This window comes from Hyaena hyaena, unplaced genomic scaffold, assembly GCF_003009895.1.
Source record: "Hyaena hyaena isolate Hyena2069 unplaced genomic scaffold, ASM300989v1 scaffold_308, whole genome shotgun sequence".
NCBI lineage: Eukaryota > Metazoa > Chordata > Mammalia > Carnivora > Hyaenidae > Hyaena > Hyaena hyaena.
Genome location: NW_024080942.1, coordinates 1,311,680 through 1,326,130, shown reverse-complemented (window position 1 = coordinate 1,326,130; position 14,451 = coordinate 1,311,680). Strand labels below are relative to the sequence as shown.

The 14,451-nt window shown below is 55.4% G+C and overlaps 2 protein-coding genes across 6 annotated transcripts in view; one reads left to right on the top strand and one right to left on the bottom strand.

Moving 5' to 3' along the window:
• The window catches only part of GNB1 (G protein subunit beta 1), an 87,002-nt gene extending 78,297 nt beyond the window's left edge, over positions 1-8,705 (bottom strand). For 2 of the 5 annotated variants that reach the window (XM_039248409.1, XM_039248411.1), the window contains exon 1: positions 8,512-8,702. The gene's annotated coding sequence lies outside the window, so the exon portion shown is untranslated. Of the gene's footprint in view, positions 1-8,286; positions 8,320-8,511 lie in introns of those variants that run through there. The other 3 variants (XM_039248413.1, XM_039248410.1, XM_039248412.1) reach the window with 3 other exon arrangements.
• On the top strand, positions 7,383-13,790 carry LOC120242525 (basic proline-rich protein-like). The gene is made up of 4 exons (XM_039248311.1): positions 7,383-7,587; positions 7,835-9,034; positions 9,305-9,388; positions 13,387-13,790. The coding sequence occupies exons 1-4, from the start codon at positions 7,383-7,385 to the stop codon at positions 13,788-13,790; spliced, it is 1,893 nt and encodes a 630-aa protein (XP_039104242.1).
• The last annotated feature ends 661 nt before the right edge of the window (positions 13,791-14,451 follow it).

The following is a 14,451-nucleotide window of genomic DNA, read 5'->3' as shown; positions in this document are numbered from 1 at the left end:
CTAGGAGAGAGAGAGAGACAGCGTGAGCAGGGGAGGGTCAGAGAGAGAGGGAGTCACAGACTGAAACAGGCTCCAGGCTCTGAGCTGGCAGTCAGCACAGAGCCCGACGCGGGGCTCGAACCCACGAACCGCGAGATCATGACCTAAGTGAAAGTCGGACGCCTAACCGACTAAGCCACCCAGGCGCCCGCAATTAATTTTTAATACCACTACACTTAAATTCCGTGGGATTAATTCCTTTCTTGTGCTCTGAATGGATCTTTTTCCATCTGTGAGTTAGAAGCATCACACACAGGCCCCTGGGAAACTACCAGTCCGCTGAATTAAGCAAATCTTCCAAATGTTGACACACTTCATTACATATTAAAAAGAAACATTCCTAAGTACCATCACCTACAAGAAAAGTCTTAATTCTAATTTCCATTTGAAAGCCCAAATTTTATCACTGTCAACAATACTGTCAGTAACATTCCTTGAAATATCTGGTTCACTTCGTTAATTTTCAAGAAACTATCTGCCATACAGATACCCCGTCTAACCAGCCCCCCCTTCGGCCAGCTCCTCCTCCAAGGCCACGGCACAGCCGCTTGTCCAGGAGACTGCTGTTGTACTTGGGCTGCACTCGCGCCTTATGCCTACTTCCCATTTCGCCCCCCAGACAGGAAGAAAGCAGGTATCAGGGTTAAAGTTTAATGACGTTTACTTTTACACTTCATCAAAGATATTAAACTGGATTTCTCTAAACACAAGTTCGTGGTGGTGAAGAATACCACAACTACAATAAATGCTCTAACTGGTTTGATACGACAGCCCTGATTTGTGTTAAAGAACCAGCAGTTTCACCTACCACCGGTGCGCCATCAATGCAAATGTCAACGCAATGAATGCCAAATAGCATCTTAATGACTGTATAAGTAGTTTTGACGGGATGGTCCCAAGAGGGGTTTCAGGGACCACAGGAGTCCACAAATCAGACTTTGAGGGGGCACTTGGCTGGCTCGGTCGGTAGAGCACGCAACTCTTGATCTTGGGGTCGTGAGTTCAAGCCCCACACTGGGCGTGGAGTTTACTTAAGAAAAATCAATTAAAATTAAAAATTAAAAAATCTGGGACTCCTGGGTGGCTCTGTCAGTTAAGCGTCCGACTTCAGCTCAGGTCATGATCTCATGATTTCTGGGTTCGAGCCCTGCCTCGGGCTCTGTGCTGACAGTTTGGAGCCTGGAGCCTGCTTCAGATTCAGTGTCTCCCTCTCTCTCCCCCACCTTCACTCATGTTCTCTCTCTCTCTCTCTCTCTCTCAAAATAAATGTTAAAAAACTGTTTTAATAAAAAATAAAAACTAAAAAAAAAGCACAGACCATACTTTTAAGACTCCTACCTCCTAATAATCATTATTTCCAAATCTTCAATCACCACCCAAATGTCATTAACTGTGAAAGGGCTGTCTCCACACCAGACCACTCCTCCAGAGCTCCACATTTACATATACAAAATCCAAATATTTGTCATGTATCCTGTTTCAGAGGCTGGTAATACTGCGGTGTACCAAACTTCTTGTCTTCACAGAACTTAGAACCGGTGGGGAGATGAGCACAAGGACTAGGAAAACAGCAGGTTAAAAATGGCAGAGATTAGGGGCGCCTGGGGAGCTCAGTAGGTTCAGTGGCTGACTTCAGCTCAGGTCATGATCTCACAGTTCGTGAGTTCGAGCCCTGCACGGGGCTCTGTGCTGACAGCTCAGAGTCTGGAGCTGCTTCGGATTCTGTGTCTCCTTCTCTCTCTGCCCCTCCCCCGCTCATACTCTGTGTGCGCTCACGCGCTCGCTCTCTCTCTGAAAAATAAAGACTAAAAAAAAATTTTTTTTTTAATGGTGAAGATTAATGAGACAACACTCTCCGAGGAGAGGGTACACGAACAAAGACCTGAATGAAGGGAATGAACAAAGGAACATCTGGGAGAAGAGCTTTTTAGGGAGAGGAGCAGAAACCTTAGGAGTTGAGCCACCCTTGCTGGAAACCATGGGAAGGCCTCCTGGTGTCCTCAAACTCAACAAGCATAAACTGAACTCACCCTACCCCACCCCCCAAACCACTGCTCCTTACTTCAGGAAAAGCCAAACAGCCACCCAGATGCCCAGGACAGACTCTTAAGGTCATTTTTCCTTTGTACCTTCCATTCAGGCACCCTGTCTTTCAGTCACCAGCTTTACCACTCCAGTCCAGACTCCTTCATCTCTACACCAGCACCCCATTTGGTATCCCGGACCATAGTCTTCCTTCTCATCTGAACACACTCCAAGCTCAAGTACCACGCCATGGCTCTGTTTAGGTCAATCTGCTTTTTTTTTTTTTTTTAATATTTATTTTTGAGAGACAGACAGTGTAGGAGCAGGGGAAGAGCAGAGAGAGAGGGAGACACAGAATCCAAAGCAAGCTCCAGGCTCTGAGCTGTCAGCACAGAGACCAACACAGGGCTCGAACTCACCAATGAGATCATAATCTGAGCCAAAGTCGGGTGCTTAACCGACTGAGCTACCCAGGCGCCTCTCAATCTGCTCTTTAAAACCTTTTAAAGGCTCCCTAGAGCCCTTGAGGTAAAAGTACAACTCTTTCCTAAGGCTCTGACCTCTCTGCGGCCATTTCTCACCACCCTCCAGCCCTTTGGAACTTCCATCCCTGGATAAGCTGTGCTCTCTTTCATTCTGATAAATAATTACTGAGCACCTACCACTACCATACAATAGATGCTGTTCTGGGTGGAGACACAGGGGGTGAAGGAGGCCAATTTGTGTCTGTGTGAAAAATACACCCTCTCTCCAGCTTGGAACACTCCTTCCTTCCCCTCCACCTGCCAACTGCTTGACAGACACAGTCCAAATACAGGGTCCTTCAGGTCTCAACTTGACACACTTTATTTCTGAGAAGCTGTTCCTAAACCCTAGCTGAACCCTGTAACCCGCTGTTCATGCATGTCTCCTTTGCATTTCTGCTTGTGAGGTTCTCTACTAATAAGCAACAAACCTAGTGAGGCCCTGGGCCACGCCCGCTCTATGGCAGTTGACAGCATTAGCACCTACCAGACAAGGTACTTAATAAGCACTTGTTAAACCAATTTCCAGTTATAGTATTTATAAGAATATGCGAAAAATATTTCATTATTATTGTCACTCATTGGCAAATCAAGGGACACCAAAAAAGACTTTATAAAATCTAAAAAAGTAAGTCATCATTCAGGGTGTGGTGAAGTCTTTTAAAAAATAAATAATTCTGCCGGTTTTCAAAATGAGTTATAGGATCAAAATTCTGCTATAAAGGTTTAAAAAAAAAAAAAAAGCCTTTCAAGAAAAGAAAACAATGCCAGAAGACTCCGGAGAAAGTGCGGTAGTAAATAAATGACAGGGATTTGCAAAGACAGCTGAAACATATGCTCTGTACCTCAAATTAATAATATTCCTCAGAGGATGCCTGGGTGGCTCAGTTGGTTAAGCGTCCGACTTCAGCTCAGGTCATGATCTCATGGTTTGTGAGTTCGAGCCCCACATCGGGCTCTGTGCTGACAGCTCAGAGCCTGGACCCTGGTTTGGATTCTGTGTCTCCCCCCTCTCTCTGCCCCTCCCTTGCTCGTGCTCTGTGTGTTTTCTCTCTCAAAAATAAATAAACATTAAAAAAAAATTCCTCGAGAATCCTTTGGAAGAAAGAAAAAACAAATCCTTCAGTAAGCTCTCTTCTTACATCATCTAACGTGATCACGGTTTAGGAGTCTTACAAAGCAAGGCCACCAGCAGCAGAAATGGCTAATGGGTGTCCTGTGGGCAAGACGCTGCTCAAAGAGCTTCACACACCTGTCAACTCACTCCATCCTCACAGCCACCCTAGGAGGGCGGGACATTGTTAAATCATAAACTTTACCAGTGGCAATATAGGTTCAACTAAATAATCTCTTAAAAATTACTCCAGATAATCTTGCCTTGATCTTTTACTTTTCTTTTCTTTTCTTTCTTTCTTTTTTTTTTTTTTTAAAGTAAACTCTACCTCCAACATGGGGCTCAAAATCACAACTCAGATCAAGAGGTGCGAGCTCTACCACCTAACTGAACCAGGCAGGTGCCCCTAGTCTTTTAAATCCATGACTGCGGAAATGGTTTTTTCCAAGGCGCCTGGCTGGCTCAGTCAGTTAAGCATCCAACTTCAGTTCAAGTCTTGATCTCACGGTTCATGAGTTCGAGTCCCACATCAGGCTCTTTGCTATCAACAATGAGCCTGCTTCAGATCCTCTGGCCCTTCTCTCTCCCTCTCTTTCCCCCTCCTCTGGCCCTTCTCTCTCTTCCTCTCTCTCTGTCAATAAATAAATAAACTTAAAAAAGTTTTCCCCAGAAATTGTAACTTTAAAAAATTTTTAATTTTAAAAAGTCAAGTAAGTGAATACTTAAATCTTTAAAGAAAAAAAGAGAGAGAAAGAAAAAAAACAACACTGCTCTACAATCCGGGAGGCTTCTCTAGATCACTGGAGGCCAGCAGTACGTTCTGTCCGTTGGTTACTGCGGCACCTAACGCCAGGCGGGCACTGCCACAAGAACACGGGGGCTGCAAGGTTTAAAAGGCTCTTCAGCGCCCACCAAGCCCTCTGACCAGCGTGGACGGCTGTAGACCTCTACACGTCCCGAGTAAGAGCTCTGGAACAACACTCATAGCTTTAAAAAGAAATGTATTCCTTTTTCCTTTTGTTTCCCCCCAGAAGAGTCACCATGATGCCAAGTTACTCAACGCGTGCAACCCCTCCCCCACGCTCAGGCCGCCCTTCCTTCCAGTGTCAGGACCGCGTCCATTCCGTTTGTGAAATGCGTCTTTGACCTGTTTCAGTCTAAGCCTGCTTTTACCCCTTCACATTCTGTCCACAAAACCAAACACTTAACTGGCCCATCTGCTTCATGATTTCTCTAACCACAAAGCAATGAATGCAAACGTGAGATCAGATTTTTTTCCCAGGGTTAAAAGAGTAAGACTTTTTGTTCACTGCCTTACTGGACTTACGCTAATAGGGGTTTCAAAATACTATAGCACGCCATATGGTCAAGACCAGATAATAAAATTGAGAGTATCTGTTACCAATCCACTAATACTTTTCAAAGCCAAAGTCTGTAGACAGTAAGAATTTAATCCAATTTTGAGACCAACATGAGCCAGAGAAACCAACACGGGCAGAGAAAAAACCACCCAACGAAGACACTATAATAGATGCCAATACCGCAGGTCGAAAATCAAATCAGTGTTAGTCATTACAGCCTGTATTCGCTAAAAAGCCAACTGATGGTAGGGAAGAAAGACTACAGAAATCCTCAAGACCTTTCTCAAAGCTATTTGCAGAAATACAACGTTTTCAATCAAACCAACTGAACAACAGGCAAATTTTTAGCACAGCAAAAACTAACAGAACAAAGCTTTAAAAAATAAGTTAACTCCTCATAAAATCAGTCCCTTTCTCAAGCTGCCACTAGACGTCTACCAAGGTGATTCAAGCTTTGCAGTCAGTCACTAGGCACACAACAATCCGAAAAGAGGTTTTAAGTTTTTAAAATCTGTTTTGAGATTAAAATTAAATTTGAGGAGGGGCACCTGGGTGGCTCAGTCAGTTAAGCATCGACTTCAGCTCGGTTCAGGTCATGATCTCACGGTTCATGGGTTTGAGCCCTGCGTCGGGCTCTGTGCGGACAGCTAGCTCAGAACCTGGAGCTGCTTCGATTCTTTGTCTCTCTCTCTCTCTCCCCCTCTCTCTCAGAAGTGAATAAAACATTAAAAAAAATTAAATTTGGAGAAACATACTTCAACACCCCCCCCCCCCCAACAGAAGTAACTCAAAATATCAAACAGAGAAATCTTTCCTAGGGTCTCATGAACGTCCTTCAATGGACATTAAATGGCCGAGCACTTGGCTGGTAATCTAAATGCAGCCCTGCTGTGGGCTCCAGTGTCAAGCTAGAGGAGTTTTTGTCTGATATGTGTGTTCATTAAGGAAAGTGTCAATTCTGGGTTAAAACTGCATGAACAATCTCCTCTACACACATGCATCCCAGCAGAGGAAATGTAGGCCTGACTCTGGTTCCCCAGCAGAAAAAAACGGGAATAAGCCACAGACACAATCACAAAACCTAACTTTGCTTTCCTCAATTCTCACTTCCTAAGAAAACCTCCTTAGCACTTACAATGCCTGTGAAGCCAGGAGCACTAACCTCCGGACAGACCTGCAGCGTCGCCTCACAAGCCTTAGACCACAGCCTCCCCCCCCCCCCCCGCCCCCCAGGGTCTGACCAGATTGGCCTCTACTGAGCCACTCCAGTTCTGGCCAACTCTAGTTGTTAGAAAGTTAAATCACGCCAAAAGCTGCCATCCAGTTGTGCTGTGTAGACGTTCTCAGACCAGGTTCCATGTTGGTGGCACCAACTCTGTCCCCACCCACACACCCAATATTAGTAAGGAAGCAAAAAAGGAACTGCCTATTCACTTTCTTGTTGCAATATATACCTCCCGGAAGAATCTAGAATAGACTCTACCTTAACAGAATTCAGACTAAGACCTCACTTTCAAATAAAGAACCTCTCTACTCTCAAAAAAGATTAAGGCTTCAAATTCAAAAGCAAAGAATTCTTGTAAAAATCTTACTGATAACAACATTCTAAAGACCTTCCCCACTACCTAGAGTTAAAAGGAACTTCTTACAAAGCTAATACTACCTCCATTTATTTGCTAATCATAAAAATAATCTACATGTTTTCATGGTTAATAATCAATCTCATAAGCAGCTGCTTAATCATCAAATATTGAGATCACTGTTATCAGATAGATAGTAAAATGAAAATACACACAAAAATACCCCCTAACTGAAACCACAGATTAAGATGTCTACATCACTGACACACCAATTCGGTCGTGTATTCTGTAGCGGTAAGTGTCCAGCAACTTCCCTTCCCAACATAAAAATTCATACATCACAAGCGAATCTCACAATCCTAACTAAAAAGCTTCCATAAAGAGGAATTAAGTAGATATAGCCAATACCACTTCCGTATGCTAACCATGTAAATTTAAAGGACTTAAGACGTGCCTAAATACCTTCTGAATCAAATACAATTCGCAAGGAAAAATACGGGGGGGGGGAGGTCTTCAAAAGTCCAATGGCTCAGCCACCACCCGGGTGGAATTTTCAGCTCAACTCCTCCCCCCCCCACCCCCATCCGCCGCCACCGAAAAGCTCGCAGGACCAAGGGCGACACGCAGCCCGGGGTCACTTCCCCCCTCCCTCCCTCCCACCCTGACCCTTCTAAATAATGTAAATTGGGCCCGAAGCACCCTCGGGGCGCAGGAGGCCGGGAGCGCGCGGCGGCTGACAATGGCAGCGGCGGCGACGCGCCATCTTGTAGCGGGGCCTGGCCCGAGCCATTCATTCGGCGCGGGGGCGCGGGGACCCCGGCCCGGCCCGGCCGCGGGGGTCGCCGCCGCCCGGCCGCCCGTGCCCCCCGCCCCGCCCCGCGGGCTCCGCACCCGGCGGGGGGGAAACGACGACGGGCTCGCGACGGGGCTGCTCCCACTTTTCGGTAAAAACGAAAATAGCCGAGGCTCGCACCGTTCGGTCCTCCCGCCACCGCTCTTTGTTTCTGCCTTAAATCCACCCCGAATTGCCACCCGCGGGCGGCCGCTGGCCGGGCCTCGGCTTCCTCATTTCACTGTCCCCCTTTCTTCATCGTGTCGCCAGCAAACACTAACTTCAAAGTCCCCAGAAAAGATGTATTAAAAACACAGCGTTTCTCCGAAGCCAGGGACGGGCACCTCAACCCCCTGCAGAACCCCGGACGCTCCCTTTGTTCTCGCGGCCGCGACCCGGCCGGCCTGCAGACCCCGGCCCAGCGCGCCTCCTCCCGGGCCAGCCTCCGGCGCACAGCCCCCAGGGAGGTCGGGCCGGATCGGACCTCGGACCCCGGACCCGGACCCAGGACCTGGGATCCCGGACGCAGACCCCGACCCAGGACCCCGGACTCCGGGTCCCAGACCGCGGACCGCGACTCAGGACCCAGGACCGCGGACCCCGACCCGGGACCCCAGACCTAGAACCCAGGACCGCGGGCCTGGAAACAAGGCCCCCCAGAACACGGATCGCAGACCCTGGCTCAGGGTCCCCGGCCCCCACCCCAAGACCCCAGCCTCTAGCCCCTCCGACCCTGGCCCCTGGGCCCGAACTCCGGACCCTGATCCCTGCGAAGAAGCCCAGACCCCGGCCGCACATCCCGATCCCGGACCTGGGACACCGGACCGCGGACCACAGCCCTGATCCCGGCCCCAGCCGAAGCCCGCAGGGTCCCCGCCCGCTCCCGGCCCGCGACCCCACCCGGGCGGGGCAGGAAGACGCGGCCGGGCGGCGGAGTGGGGGCGGGGAGGGTGGGGGCGGGGCGGCTCCGGCTGGCGGCTGCGGGGAGGGGCCGGGGCCGGGGTCTCCGGGCAGGGGCAGGGGCTGCTGCGCTCACCTCGTCCTGCCTGACGCGCCCGCGCCCCGCCGCCTCAGCCGCCTCAGCCGCCGCTCTGGAGGTGGTCGCGTTCGGGCCGCTCCGCGGGCGCTGTGGGCAGGTGCGCCGGCGAGGCTCGGTCCGGTCCCGCGGCGGCTGCTCCACTCCCGCGCCCGCGCCCGCTCCCGCTCCCGCTCCCGCTCCGCCGCCGCCTCCGTCCGCCCCTCAGACGCCTCCAGCCATCGGGATGGGCGCGGCGGCCCCTGCCCGCAGCCTCGGGAAACCCCACGCCGCGTCACCGCGCACGTCGCGCGCGCACGCAGGGCCCGGCCTCGGCCCCGGCGCGCGCACGCTCGCGCGCTTCCTCCCTGCGCCCACCCCGGGAGCGTGCGCGAGCGGCTTAAAGGGGCCGCGCGGGCTGTAGGGGAACCCGCTGCGGAAGGACCCCAGGCCTGGTCCGCCCCTGGCCCGGCACTGCGCCGGGCTCTCTGCGCTAGCGTGGGCCTGCCTGCCGCCGACCCGCTCGCTTCCCCGCCAAGCGGATGTGGGTGGAGGCCGCAGGACCGGAGGGGGGACCCTCTGGACCCCGCACCCGGGTCCCATACACGCATCCCGAACACGTGTCCAGTGCTCCCGCCTGGCGTTCAGTACCCAGCACCTGTCCTCCGCACCCCGCGTTCGGCACCCCACATCCGCACTCTGCACGGAACCCACATGTGCACACACCCAACCCAAGCCAGCCCTCGGGCCTGGGGGTGCAACCCAGCTCACCAAATCCCAGAGGGATCCCTGCCAACCTGGTCCGCCTCCGCAGATGCCCAGCCTCTGCTCGCCCGGGACTGGATCCCCGCCTCCCGGTGGACCGGGCCAGTCCTCGGAGACGCCCGTGGGGGCTTGTGTGAGCTTGGGCATGCGTGGGCAGTGTGGCCTCGGGAGGCCAAGCCCAAGGCACTTGGGAATGGCCGCCTGGCCAGGGAGGTGTGACCACGGAAAAGGGTGTCAGGAGGGAAAAGGATGGTCCGACCTCTGCGAATGCCGCTGAGAAACGAAGCTCCTCCGGTGGCGTCAGGAACGGGGATGACATGGGTCATATGTAGGCAGCCTGTACACACCCCCGGGAAAGTCAGTGGAACAGCCCCCAACCCCGCCACCTCTTTCTCTCCAGCTGACCCCTACTCCCCAGTTGCAACGACTAGGCACCAACTGGCTTCCTCCCTGAGGAGCCTGCAGTCCCTGACCCTAACCGCCCCGGGTCAGATGCGCCTCTGCGCCTGCTAGCCTGCGTGTGTCCTTCCAGCGCGCAGCGCGAGCCTTCCCACCCAGGTTGGGCTGCATTCCCTGTCCCTTCCCCTCCCCCTCCGTGGGGCCTTCCTAGCGGCATTCAAGTGCGTCCCCGTCGCTCTTGGAGCCCTTCCTACGCTCCTGGCACAGGACGCTCCAGGCTCAATTTAGACCCTCCCTGCCCAGCCCTGACTCAGCCGTTTCTGCAAGAAGTCCTGGTTCCTTTCACTGGGGAGTGGTGCTTAGAAGCCAGGATCGGGGCTGCAGGTGTGCTCACTGCGACGGGGTGCCAGTGCTTCAGCAGCAGAGGCTGGGGACGTGTGTATGCACAAGCACACGTGTATACGCGCGCACACACGAAGTACTTCCCACCCCCCCGCCCAATGTAACCGATCTCCCATGATTGCCGCCACCTCACCCTCCTCACCCACGTGGGCTCTGACCTCCATTGGGTCACCACAGTCCCCATGCCAGCAGGGATGGCCACCTTGCTTAGCAGACATGACAGTTCCCATTGCCCCTCCCACAATATCCAGGCTCCTCTGCCCTTGCTGTTCTGCACTCTAACTCCTCTCTGCACCTTAATCACACAGGTCACCACATCCAGCCTCTGACCTTTTGCCTTTGTGGCTCTGCGGTCTCCCCCATAACCTCCAGCCGCCTCCACAGAGAGGCCTCCCCCAGTCTCTGCCCCTTTGTCCTTCCTCAGTGGCTTGCTGGCTCCATTTCTCTTCAGAGCTCTCATTCCTGAGACCTCACGTGGTTCATTCGTGGGCTGCTTTCTCCTTGCCCGTCTCCCCGGCCGAAGATGGCCCTGTGACTCCTTGCCCACTGCTCTGCCTGACAAGCAGGGCACGAGGCGCACGGCGGGTCCTCGGGGAACGTTTATGGGATGGGTGCAAGGCGTGTGGGTGAGGCTCTGTGTTCTGAATGAGAGGGACGAGACCCAGCATGAGGACCAGAGGATCGCGGGAGGGGGAGGCTCGCAGCCGAACGGTCACAGTGTCCAGGACGAGGTGCTGGGGGTTCTGCGGCGTTCCCCACTGCTCCAGAGGAGGGGTGCGTGATGCCACATTGGGAAGATGAGTGTCCTGGGCGTTGGCAGGTGCGTCCCAGAAGCACTGGACCCAAGGTCACAGACTCAGGGTCGAGACCTTCCTCTGAATGCACCAGGTCTGATGCCAGCCGTCAGTGCGCACCTAGGCCCAGGACTTAGAAAAGTGGAAATGTGGAGGGAGAAGAGGAAAACGAGGCAAGAAAGGAGGGGGAAAGGAGGGGGAAAGGAGGAGGAGGAGGAAGGGGGGGAGGGGGGCTAGGGCCAGCACCGGAGCAGAAGGAAACGGGCAAGAGAATAGTCTCTGTGGAGACCTGAGTACTCCTTCGGGGATGGGAGGAGGCGTGGGGGACCCTCAGAACCCCCCCCGGCACCAGCCTCGATCCCTTCGTGCCTTCCCAAGGTCCATGGTGGGCACCAGGCTGCAGGCCTGACTGGGCAGCAGGGGCAAGGGCAGGGCTGGCTCAGCGCTCTCCTATCCCACAGGCACCGCAGGCCGGACTGGGCCCACTCCCAGCTACACCAAGGCCACAGAACAAGGCCACACGTGAAGACACCAGGCCACTGCCTGCACCAGCTGTGAGGTTTGGGGTGTAGGCGTGGAGCCCCAGCTAATCTGTAGGTCTGCAGGGCAGGGCAAGCCCTTCCCTGGAACTTGCCCTGGGGCCCAGGCCCGGAACCCTCTTGTACGGGTTTCTGGGTGAGTGTGAGGGCAAAGTTGAGGGGAAGGCAGGAAGGAAGGAGGAGGGAGCCCTGGGTCCTCATTTCCAGATCTCGCACACAGCCCAGGGCCTCACCCCCTTCAAAGTGCGGAAGCCACGGGGGCCCAGGAGCCTTCTCCCCACTCGAGTCCCCAGGGAGCAGAGCCCTCTCGCCCTAGGGACGCCGGTCCTGGTCAGCTCGCAGGAACCCAGCGAGCTTCTAGCTTGCAGCCAGAGCCCTTTGGACCTCGAGGGGAGGAAGCACATTCTGGGGAGCCTGCCCTCCCTCCCTTCTGCTCTGGCCTTCTGCCGTCCGGGCCCCCATCTGCTGCCAGCACCCTCCTCAGTGGGGCATAAATCAGGGCCCATGGTGGCCCCACTGCCACTGCCTGGAGAACTTGTGCCTTGATGGCCAAGAACTTAGGCTTCTCCTGATTTCCTGGTGACACTCCCTCCTTCTCTAGATAAGTGGCTTAGAGATCAGCCTGAAGTCCTGAGTCCAGAGCCACGCCTGCCAGCCGCGCCCCGCCCTTGGCAGGGCGAGCAGGGCCCGAGGGTGCAAGCGGCTGGCCCGGTGCCTGGCTCGGGGCCCAGCCTTCACTAAGAACCTGGGGTGTGCGAATGCGGTGTTCAGATGCCCCCGCCCCATGGACTCTTTAGCAGGAAATCGTCTGACCGGAAAGTAGGTCTTGTTAAACGTGAATTGTTCACACAGTCTGTGCACGTGACCAGGACCCGCGCTCAGGGGCTCCAGGCCTGGCTGTGAAGGGTCTCCGGGCCCCCTTCCTGCGGGGCACTGTCTGTTCCTCCACCACAAAGCCATCCCGCCCTCCCTTCTAACAGGTGAGCCCGAGCCTGGCCCTGTCCCCTGGCCTCAGAGGACAGCACTGCGACAAGGAAGGGAGGGAGAGGTGCAAATGTAGGTAATCCAGAAGTGCTCGTTCGTTCTGCCGCTGCCAGAGGCAGGGCCTGGTGACAGAACGGGGTCAGGAGAGTGAGGAAGCCTGCCCCTCCTTCCTTCTCTCAGCAGACACGTCCCCAAGTGCCCACAGGTGCCAAGGAGACTCGGGTCCCTGACCACGGGCCCACTCTGACATGGGTGCCTGAAGGGAGAGCCTGGCTCCATCCGGGGCCCTAGTTGCCACAGGTGAGCCAAACAGAGGCTTTCTGTGTCATTGGTGCAGTGAGGCACCTTTGGTTGAACCTACAAACCCCTCTAATAGAGAAAAATGTGACCATTTTGGAGGAGTATCCCACACATGTACCCCAGAAATGTGTGTCCCCACAGATGTGCACTAAGTGTACACGTGCCGGGGGCCCCAGTCAGGCTCGGGGGAGCAAGTAGCAGAAGCTTAAACCAGTTGATGTGAAAAGAGGTTATTGACTCGCTCAGGGGATGTGTCTGCGAGCAGATGTCTGGGCTTCAGGGATGCATTGACCCAGGCGCTCGGTCAGGCTGTCGGGACTCCCCTCCTGGGTCTGCTTCCCCAGTTCTGGCGCCTCCTTTTCTCTCTCTCTGCCTGAGACAGACTGTGGCGATGAAGGCCCATCTTCCTACGTCTCCAGCTTAGCAGTCACGGCGCTCCCAAGACCGAGATATCTGTGTTGACCTCAGGAAGGCTCTGAAGGGCCTCAGTCACGTTCGTGCGGCCCTGAAGGCAGGGAAGGGAGGGGCCACAGTTCATGTCCCGTTGGGGCACCACGCAGCACCCAGAGCACAGGCAGGTGTGTCACCAGGAGGAAGAGGGCTTCTGGACAGAGAAAGACACAGGGGCCCTCCCTGCCTCCTGGCCGAAAGCAGGGTTTGGGCAACGTTTGGGCTGCTTATAAAGGAAGCCTCCGTCGGTTGCCTGGTTCAAGGCTGCAGAGGCTCCAGTTCGGGCTCCTCCTGGCGGAGGCGCATCTGCCCCAGCCCCTGGCCCACCCCGGCCTGGACCTGCGTGCTGGGGACAGAGCCCCGCTTCCTTGGCTGCTCTGCCCCCAACCCCAAAGCACCCTCTGGGGTCGCCTGGGGCAGCGGCATCAAGGGGACGGTCAGTGCTCCCACCAGCCCAGCCGCGTTTCCAGTCCTGGCCTGGGTGGCTCGCTCGGCAAGGAGGCCCCCGTGGGTCCCCACAGGCCTTCCCCCAGCCACCTGCAGAAAGCTAGGCGGTCGCCTGCCGGCCAACCCGGACCTACCGCAGCTGCCAGCCATGTCCCGGGGCAACCTGGGCGCACACCTGGGCCCGGGCTGGGAGCACTCACCAGAGGCCAGGAAGATGTGATGCACGCTTAGGAAGAGACCAGGGTCAGAGAGGGCGCACCCAGACCCTCCCGCCCACGATGAGATGAAAGAGGGGAAGCCAGAGGCACAGAGCCCAGCATGGATGGGGTCTGGGAGAGGGGACCTGCCGGGGGGGGGGGGCTGGGGGTGGCCGCTGCCTCAGCCAGGCCTAGGGAATCCGGGCGCCCCCTCGGCCCTGGCCTGGCCAAGCCTCCTGTGTTGAGGTGCCACAACGGGCCTGAGGCTGCTTGGCAAGGGGTCCCCGAGGCCAGGCAGTGGGGACATAGCCCCGGTGTTGCACACGGCAACGTAGGCCACCGCGGCTGGGTGGGCTGCAGGCCGGTGCAGGGCGACTAGCCTGACACCCCCCCAGAGGGGGGCAGCCTGCACACCACCCCCTCCCCCAGTTTCTGCCTCAGACATGAGCAGGAACTGTTGGAGGTGTGGGGGGCGGATCACAGGGACTTGTCCAGGGAAATGGGAGGGGGCTGGTCTCCACTCCCCCCGCCCTGCCCCTGCCGGGGCCCTGCCTGGGGGAGGGGGCACCGGGTCTGTTCAGGGGATTCATCTCCCCGTGGTCGGCGCCCTGGGACTCAGCTCCACCAGCACCTGCCAGGTAAACAGCTTGCACCTGTGGCGCCAGTAGGCGGGGGGGGGGGGGG

What these genes read in the sequence shown, in the direction of transcription:
- LOC120242525 (XM_039248311.1), top strand. Translation starts at nt 7,383, where the DNA reads ATGGCAGCGGCGGCGACGCGCCATCTTGTAGCGGGGCCTGGCCCGAGC. An exon ending in CGCTTCCCCGCCAAGCGGAT is followed by an intron (nt 9,035 to 9,304) that starts GTGGGTGGAGGC and finishes CCGCCTCCGCAG; the next exon opens with ATGCCCAGCCTCTGCTCGCC. An exon ending in AGACGCCCGTGGGGGCTTGT is followed by an intron (nt 9,389 to 13,386) that starts GTGAGCTTGGGC and finishes GCCTGGTTCAAG; the next exon opens with GCTGCAGAGGCTCCAGTTCG.